Raw genomic sequence first — 9829 nt, 5'->3', positions numbered from 1 at the left:
TCGATAAATAATGTTAATCCGACATTTTTTTGATAAACTGTGGCCTCCCCACAATTCCTTTTTCCTTGATGAATCGTATAAGCTCTAAAAAACGTAGATTTTCTACAACAAATTTTAGATCATCAATTTTTCATGGACTATAGCCTTCGAATATCTGATGGATATTTGGAAAATCTTAAAAACATTACAATGTGTAAATTCTCGATAAATAATGTTAAACCCACATTTTTCGAACAACTTTGGCCTCCCCGAAATTGCTTTTTCCTTGATGAATCGTATAAACTCTAAAAAACGTATATTTTCTACAAAAAATTTTAGACCATAAATTTTTCATGGACCTTCGAATTGGACTTTTTCATGGACCTATAAACTCTAAAAAACGTAGATTTTCTACAACAAATTTTAGATCATCAATTTTTCATGGACTATAGCCTTCGATTTTCTGATGGATGTTTGGCAAATTTTAAAAACATTACATGTTTAAATTCTCGATAAATAATGTTATTCCGATATTTTTTATGAACTGTGGCCTCCACGCAATTTCTTTTTCCTTGATAAATCGTATAAACATTAAAAAACGTAGATTTTCTACAAAAAATATTATACCATAAATAAAGCCTTTGATTTTCTGATGGATTTTTGGCTAATCTTAAAAACATTACAATGTGTAAATTCTCGATAAATAATGTTAATCAATCATTTTTTTAATAAACTGTAGCCTACCCGCAATTGCTTTTTGCTTGATGAATCGTATAAACTCTAAAAAACGTAATTTTCTACAAAAAATTTTAGACCATAAATTTTTTTGATTTTTTGATGGATGTTTGGCAAACCTGAAAAACAATACAATGTTTAAATTCTCGATACATAATGGTCATCCGATATTTTTTTATGAACTGTGGTCTCCACGCAATTGCTTTTCCCGTGATGAATCGTATAAACGCTAAAAAACGTACATTTTCTACAAAAAATTTTAGACCATAAATTGTTCATGGATTATAGCCTTTGTTTAGTGTGGCCATTGTATTTCTCCTTTTTCCTGAATAAACACTCAAAAACGTAGATTTTCATCAATAAATTTTTTATTCATTTTTTCATGGACTTTTAAAATAAAAAAATTATATATTTTATATTATTTATTTATGACATAGCATTACATTCATGATATACCAAAGTACCAAAAGGTTAGGTTACGATAAATAACGACAAAACTTAACCTAAAAACAAATATAAACAACATACCAAACGAATCTTTGAAACAATGGTCAAACATACTTACTCTAATATTAGTTACATTTAGATTTTGACACAAAATATAGCTGTTTAGTCAACGGTATTGATCTATGTTTAGATGTTTTCTCTACGGTATTGATCTATGTTTAGATGTTTTCTCTACTTTTTATAATATTATTTTAGCTACCATTGTACATATATCGTCTAATGCACTTTTTTGAAAAATATTGTTTATTTTTTGGTATGGCCTGATAGGTTTTCAGCCTCGACCAGAGATCGCTACAATACTCGAATGATTTTCCCCTTAACTTTGATACACATTTTAGTAGAGACGATATAAAAACTTGATGAAGTATGAAATAAATACATAAAAACTACAATACATTGGCTACCGTAAAATGGGGTGAATAGGAACGGTTTTCAACTTTCAACTGAAAAAAAAATGTCACTAACACATATTGCAAACATAAAATTTATGCATTGTTATTTGGGTCTTACCTTCCTCTTTTCATATTTAGATGTTAATAAATTAAAAAGTTAATACTTTAATCACAAAATAATCAAAACCTGGTGTTCCTATTCACCACAAAGTGGGGTGAATGGGAACATCTGTTTAAAAACTATTGTGTTCCTATTCGTACATGTGTATGGTTAATAAAAACAGGCAAAAAGTGTCTAGGGTGTAAAGTAACATACACAAATAAATATAAAGTTTGTATTGTTGGAAACATATGAATGGTGGGCTGCAACAATGTTGTAAGCAACATATTGGGTCAAAGTGAGGTTTTAATGCAATATTATTGTATATCCAAAGACCAATGCGAGCATCTTTCAATCTGGCCAAAAACATTTTGCCTTCCCTGAGTTTTTCGTACCGCAATGTTGGTATCCGTATGTTCATAAATAGCTTATGTCAATATGATTTTTTCATCTCCTGCATAATCTCAATTCTGTCGCTTACAACATTGTTGCAGCCCACCATTCATATATTGTTGAAATGAAAAATATTTTTTAAAGTCTAATTTGGCATTTTTCTCTGAAAGACTATTAACAAGTTATTTTAATCGTCTAGGAAACTTGTCTTTAGCTATTATGTATTCATTCCTGCCTGGTCCTGTTTTTCATTCCTCAACTATTTTGCGCCACATATCATCATGGTTCTTGTTGCGTCTTGACATACATTTAAACTTTTTGGACAGCAGTTCTGATTATTGCAGAAACCCGTATAAATATTTATTTCAAATTTACGGAATCCACATTTGGTCCTTCGAGCCGGATGCTGATAATGAGTGCCCATAATAATTGGAAAAATTGTGTTCATTAATACCACACGTGGTTTAGAACCCTGGTAGAAGTTGGTTTTGGATTGGAGATGATAGCTAACCGCTAGAAACACGTTTTGCAAGGCATGGTTCTTTCTATTCTCTTTGTGTGGATCAATATAATATGTATAATTTGTTGTTAGATGAGATATTGTTTCGTTTGGTCTTACTCTATGGAGATATTAGATAAAAAAAGTAATTTCTAATATGTGGGGTGAATGGCAACACGGTAAATATTATGTTCCTATCCACCCCACATATCTCAAATTCATAACGTGAAGAGTAATAATTGTTGTTAACAAAAAAAGTTAACAGATAAATCAAAATACCATCATGTTATATTGTTGTAAAGGTTAGAATAAACAAAAAACAATACTCTTCAATCCATTTTGACAGACATTTTGTACTTACTGAGAAAGTATTTTAGGATGAGAAATATCCTCAAAATTAACGACTTTGTTTGCACGCCGAGAACATAGGAACCAGTGACGCCAACAACACAAACCTAAATTTCCTAAAGCCATATCACGTTAGTCAACTTGAAAAAAATTAAATAGCCCAACGAAAGTAATATATATGTTTAGGAAGATTATTGTAATTGTTTAGTAAAGTTTTGTTCCTATTCACCCCACTGTTCCTATTCGCCCCATTTTAGGGTACGTGATGAGATAAACACAATTGGCTATGAGGTTCGACGGTAGCGCTGTCTCGCGGTTTGAAACTTGTACTTTTGTGATAAAATTGGTGTATGTGAAATATACAAAACGAGAAAAATAAATATTTATCTAGAAAAACACAAATTATTAACTGAAATATTATTGTAACCTGCTTACTGAACGAATTCACATAATTAATAGTAAAAGTAGAAGTTTAATATATAAATTCGTGCGACTGGATCACTGCTTACGCAAGAGGCCATTGAGGAAAAGAAGAAGTTTATGTGAAATTTAGAGGTTACCTCTGTTTTTATTGGCTTTGAAACTTGTACTTTTCTGATAAAATTGTTCTAACAGCGCTGGGGAAAACTGTCAAATCCCTTCTACTCATCGGCTCACAGCCAATACCAGCTTCTGCAGAATATTATGCTGGGAAAGAATAGGAAAGCGTAGTATTGGAAGGCGACAAATGTCATGGCTACGCAACATCAAAGAGGGTTTAATTGCTCGCAGCAGCTTTTTAGGGCAGCTGTAAGTAAACAGAATACAGATAGTCGTGATAATCGCCAACCTTCGAAAGAAGAAGGCATCTTGAGAAGAAGATATAAAATTGCAAGTTATGCAGTCAGTTGACATTAAGTAGGCATTCAGTTGTTGGCAGCAGTAGAGGTGTGATTGATGATGAAAACGAAAAAAGTGAGTACTTATTGTTCAGTAATAAAATTCTACGTAAAAGAATTTTAATTTTTTTACTTAGCAAAAACATTTTTGTTTACATTAGTAGTGTTTTGTATTTTGACAACGGCACCCGAGTGGGCGTCGAAACGTTAATAAAATTATTTTTTCAATTTAATTGTGGCTTATTTCCCATCTAAATAGTTAATCATAAAAATGACACAAGGAAATAGCTTCAGAACAATACGTAAAAGAAGGTTTAACACCGCCCGAAATTCGTTTGAGACTTCTAAATTACATGGCAACTCCTCACCTTCAATACCCTCCGCAAAGAACGGAAGTCGAGTTTAAACTGAACATGAAATCGGTCCACACAAAACTGATAAAAAAAGTGCAATCACACAAGAAATCATCGACAAGGAACATGATATGGTTTTGAAATATTAGCGTATAAAGCCCCGTAAAATTTCTAATGCTCTGATGCCGTCCAATGGCCGTGCTGGTCAGTGTTACATCAGAAATTGCAACCAGAAACAGGAAAAAGGTTTGCGGAAGATGTGTACTGCTTGTACTGACTTAGAAATACAAACGCATTCGCATAGATCTGGCTCCCTTAAAATTTCATCTGTTTTCAAAACTTAAACCTTCCCAACTAGTCAGCACTTCATCTAATCAAGAATCCATTGCGGCTGTAGATGATGTATCACTTCCAGACAAAACGAAAGAGAAGCTTTGGCGTTCGTTGGAGCACCATTGGATGAAATAAGAGGATATTGTTTTGAAACAAAACTTCTCTGAACGCATAAATTTTCGTTTCCATTATTAGAACCAAGAACTTTTTAGACACCACTTTGTCAGATCACATCTATTTGTAGTTTTTTTATCCAATTCTAACTTTCTTTTATTTCCATTCTTTGGCAAAGCCTTTAGATTTGAAAAGTCGAAAAGAAATACACGGGATATTATTCGGGCTATTTATCGGCCTGTGTCTTTATAAATTTATAAAAAGCTCAGGCACCAGATAGTTACCAAGGATTCTGCACTCCGACTTATAGAGAATTTCCTCTGTGTTTAAATAAAAGGGAGTTTGTGAATTTATTTAATAGAGATATTAACAAGTAACCCAGTCAACAGATTTAGGACATGCTACTAAATTATGAAGCTAAACTAGCATGACTAAAAACCTATATTGTCAAAACCCAAACCGTGTGTAACTTTGTAATTAACCTACACGAACATTCATATTCTCCTATTAAAATTGTAAATACCTTTCAAAAAACTATTAACAAACAGTTCGTCTTATTATAACTATTCTGTTATGGTTTATGGGCATTTTAAGCTGCCTAAATAGATTGTCACGGACAATCAAACTGCCGAATTACAAAGAAGGATCACCTTAGCATGGGCCGCATATGGAGCTCTATCAGACATCTTTAAGAGCAACTTGCCAAATTAAAAAAGAAGACGTTCGACCAATATGTGCTTCCAGCCATGACTTACGGCGCCGAAACATTATCGTTAACCCAGGCCACAGCAACCAAACTGTGGCTCAAAGAAGTATGGAACGGTCACTACTTGGACTGACTCTCAGAGACAGGGTCAGAAACGAAGAATTCAGAAGAACCGGCGTCACAGATGTCATAGAGCGAGTAGCATGGCTGAAGTGGAATTGGGCGGGCCATGTAGCCAGGATGAAGGACGGGAGGTAAATCCAAAAAATTACAGTGTGGAGACCAAGAGCAGACAGAAGAAGTAGAGGCTGACCACCTACACGATGGACAGACGACGTCAAAAGGATTGCTGGGAATTGGTTACAGGAAACCCAAGATCAACAAAACTAGAAGAAATTAGGGGAGGCCTATGTTCAACTTTGGATGCAGAAGGCTGGATGATGATGATGAAATAGATGGCGTTGTATTATCGATACCTCCTAGGCATCGATACTATGTCCTTTTTGTAAAAGAATGTCTGTCTTCGACCTTAATGTGCTACACCCAGTTTTGACCGAAGGCAGTGATAAGTTGAATACATGCTAGCTCCAATATAGAGCGAAACATGTCATAATTTGAACAGACGACAAACTTATAACTAATAGGGCATTCATGTATTCTAGTGCGCACTAAAGCTATTTTTTCTGGAAGTAGAATTACTTCGAGCTCTCCAAAGATATTAAAATCTAATATTGTTAAAAAATAATGTAGGTAAACATTTATATTGAAATGTAATTTTTCTACTGAAACGAAAGTGAACAATTAGTAGAACAGTTCTTGTTATACGTAACTATGCTTCTCTTTGACTTGACTCTAAGAGGTAGTCGTACAATCCTGTCAGTACCATATCACCAGAAAAAAAAATATAATGAATAACTAACGAAACCAAAATCAATTATTTCAATATACCTTTACATTGGTCCTTCGAGTCGGATTAAATAACTATTAAATTAAAATTGTAAATTTTAGCACATTTAAAAAGCTTTAAATTTCGTTAATTGATTTAATTTTAGTCGGATATGTAGAAGACGAACTGTTTGTAAACATTTATAAACGATCGAATTAATATACTTTTAAAACGCTATACCAATATAACAACACAACATTTTGATATCCGCTGCATATACATATAAATATAATAACTTACATAACTTAGTCAAACAAACATTAAAAAAATGATTAACTATTAAATAAGCTTTGGTATCTTATTGCAAAATATAATTGTTGCAGAAGCAAAGCGCTCGTGGTCTTCACCAGAATCCTGAGGATTTGCCACCTGGGGGATTTCTGACGCGTATGGAGGACTTCCTGTCTGGATCAAGCTCCTCTGCAAAATAAAAAAATAGATATAGTCTTCTTTAAAACTCAATATATAATATAAACAAACACAAAAATGTAAGCGATACTTGAGAGCAAAATAATCGACTCACTTGCTGAATAATTGTACACGTGGAATTTCCTAAACCTGTTGTCTGATTTGAGTGATTTTTTTATTATGTTATAGCCTTATTATTTAAGAAAATCGATGTAATATTTTGTTGCTATACAGGTAAAGGTCATTTTATACCGGGTGTAACAATCATACTGTGTTTTTTTTTAAAGTTCGGAACACCCTGTGAAGTATTCTAGCATATAAAAAATATTTAAATTAAAATTCAATTGTAGGCTTAGGCTTTATTAACATTTTCTTTTTTGACTCATTTGCTTATGTTGGATAATAAAAAAGTTAGGTACGTTTAAGAAAAAAAAACACCCTATGATTGTTACACCCGGTATAAAATGACCTTTACCTGTCTAGCAATAATAATATTACATCGATTTTTTTAAATAATAAGGCTGTAACATACTAAAAAAATCACTTGAATCGGACAACAGGTTTAGGAAATTCGAGACTTCTATCGTGTACAATTCAGCAAGTGAGTATTATTTTGCTCTCAAGTGTAGATTATAGCTGATAAAAATATATTTTTAATATGGTTTAAAACGTTATTCTGTCTTAAGATTTGTTATCTCAATCAGTGACTCAATAATTCCCCTCTCTCTCTCTCTCTCTCTCTCTCTCTCTCTCTCTCTCTCTCTCTCTCTCTCTCTCTCTCTCTCTCTCTCTCATGTCTCTGATTTTTTTCCTTCCAACTTATTCTGATCCTTGTCACATTAAGATTGACTCTCAAGCTATGAGACTCAGTGAAAGATAGTCATTGCAAGGAGTTCTCATCCTCAACATACGCGTTCCAAAGGCAAATAGGGAACATTGTACGGTTATACAGTGATGAGCTAGCTAATAACCGGCAAAGTAACGCAAAATGTGGAAAACATGATACATTTTGAAGTATAAGGAGGAGTATCGGAGGAGTACGACAACTGTCCCTGTGACAGGAGAATTTTATAAAATAGTCCTGTCACGGACGTCTAAAGGAGGGAAACTATGTAATGTAATGTTTATTTATACATTTATATCGATTATTTCCACCACTGCTAGTTTCATCCCTTTTTATTTCACAATGTACAGTAGAGCGTCGATAATCCGAACTAATCGGTACAGGGGTAGGTAGTTCGGATTATCAAATTGTTCGGATTATCGAACTATGTTCAAAATATGTACATACAAAGTTCATAAGTATGGTTTGTTCAACAGTAAATGGTTTGAGTTCAATAGTGCGGTCGTAAATATTATTAAATTTATCTGACCTGGCCCATTGTTAAAACCCACCCGGAGCGATAAGCCACCGAGGTAGACAGAGTTGGTCTTTTGCAATTAACACTGACTAGACGGTACTCCCATAATAAAGCCTAAAATAAATTTTACCTGAAACCGGGCCTTTTATACTATTATCGGTTAATCCGGGCTGTTTATATTGGTAACTAATTTAACCATTTACTGTTTAACATACCATACATATTATGTACATACGTTTTAGTTACAAGGTATAAAACACCTGCATAATAAACAAATATATTGTATGTATTTCTGCATAAACAAAACAAAAATCCGCGGTCATATTTTGCTCATATCGTCATATTAAATCCAAAAATTCGGTCCGCGATCATATTTTTAATTTTATAATTTTTTTTGTGTTCGGATTATCATGGTTCGGATTATCGACGCTCTACTGTATTTGTTTTCCATCTTTTGCGTTATTTTGCCGGTTATTAGCGCGGTCATCACTGTATAGGACAAAAGGTTACAAGTGAATAAGTGGAGTTGCTGATTGAATATCAAATACATACTCATACGTATACACATGCATACCTACGAGGTGTTCAATCAACAAATCACCAGACAGCCATACCACAACTGTATCATTTCGATAATTTTGACGCTCAATTTTAAATTATTATTTAAGCCAACTCTGAATAATAGTAGTTCATAGTACCTAGTTTTATCCCTACCCAAAGACAGACATGCTTAGACATTGCAACGGAAGATTCACTCTCTTGATTGTTGGCCGCCGAAAGCAACAGACCTCTCTCAGTAATAACCGCTAGTTACCGCGTGGAGAAAAGTACCGCGAATTTCTCTCTTTATTGCTGACTACCAAAAACAACAGAAGTGTAAAGATAACTATCTCGCTCTGGTTTTTGAAGAGAATCTCGAGACTCTCGAAGATAATAACGTGTTGATCTCTACTCTCTCAGTAATTATACCACTAGTTAACACGAAGTTAACGAAGTATGCGACAACGTGTGTAACCTGCATATGAGACGTTGATCGATGCGCGAGTGTAACAGTGACTTTGGCAAAACAATTTATAAACTTAATTAGATATTGTCTGCATAACAAAATTACTTTTCTCAATTCCCCAGAACCTGAACTCATGCTTTTTTAATACTTTCCAATTTGCTGTACTTTTACGTCCGAGATATATATTTACTCTAGTTCAGGTTCTCTAGCATTCGTCTTTTTTTATACAATGTCCGTATGCTTCGTTGTTCTAAGCTTTTTGTACTGTATGTACTTTCCCTAGGCTCTTTTGTGTTATCTTCTTTGCCAGTTACTTCTGTTTTCCTTTGTTTCTTAGTTATTGTCTAGCTTTCCTTCCTATTACATTAATGTAAATTTAGTGTCAAAGTTGCACGAGAAATTGTACAAAAGTAATTGCCTCAAATTACATCTATTAACTTATTCCTAACGTATTTGATTGAGTCGGTTAAACATTTCTTTGTTGTTGTTTTTCTAGGTTTCTATGTGCATCCACAATATTTGCTGTTAATATTGCCTGAACCATTTAATTAATCTGTACCGAAATAAATCAATAAAACACTTAAATAGATAAGTTTTACTTACGAGTAAGAGAAAATGTACTCTCTTGTATATTTCTTTGACCTTCTGGTCTCATTCCCCTCATGGAAGGAGTCGATACATTTGATTCCGGCAAAGTTGGTGTCGGACACGGATCATCTAACAGTTTGATCTAAAAACAAAAAAAAGCATTTATATAAGAGAAGCCTACTT

At 33.6% G+C, this 9829-nt stretch overlaps 1 protein-coding gene across 4 annotated transcripts in view; it reads right to left on the bottom strand.

The window, feature by feature from the left end:
• Positions 1–1118: 1118 nt before the first annotated feature.
• LOC114327289 (dihydropyrimidinase) overlaps positions 1119–9829 on the bottom strand; it is a 165540-nt gene continuing 156829 nt past the window's right edge. For all 4 annotated transcript variants that reach the window (XM_050646627.1, XM_050646628.1, XM_028275850.2 and 1 more), the window contains 2 exons: positions 9662–9788; positions 1119–6703 (listed from right to left, as the gene is read on the bottom strand). In XM_050646627.1, the coding sequence (XP_050502584.1) occupies positions 6627–6703; positions 9662–9788 (204 nt within the window). In that variant the 3' untranslated portion in view covers positions 1119–6626. The remainder of the gene's footprint in view (positions 6704–9661; positions 9789–9829) is intronic.

The sequence above is a fragment of the Diabrotica virgifera genome, chromosome 3, assembly GCF_917563875.1.
Source record: "Diabrotica virgifera virgifera chromosome 3, PGI_DIABVI_V3a".
In the NCBI taxonomy this organism is placed as follows: Eukaryota; Metazoa; Arthropoda; class Insecta; order Coleoptera; family Chrysomelidae; genus Diabrotica; species Diabrotica virgifera.
This window is presented reverse-complemented; position numbering and strand designations above follow the sequence as displayed.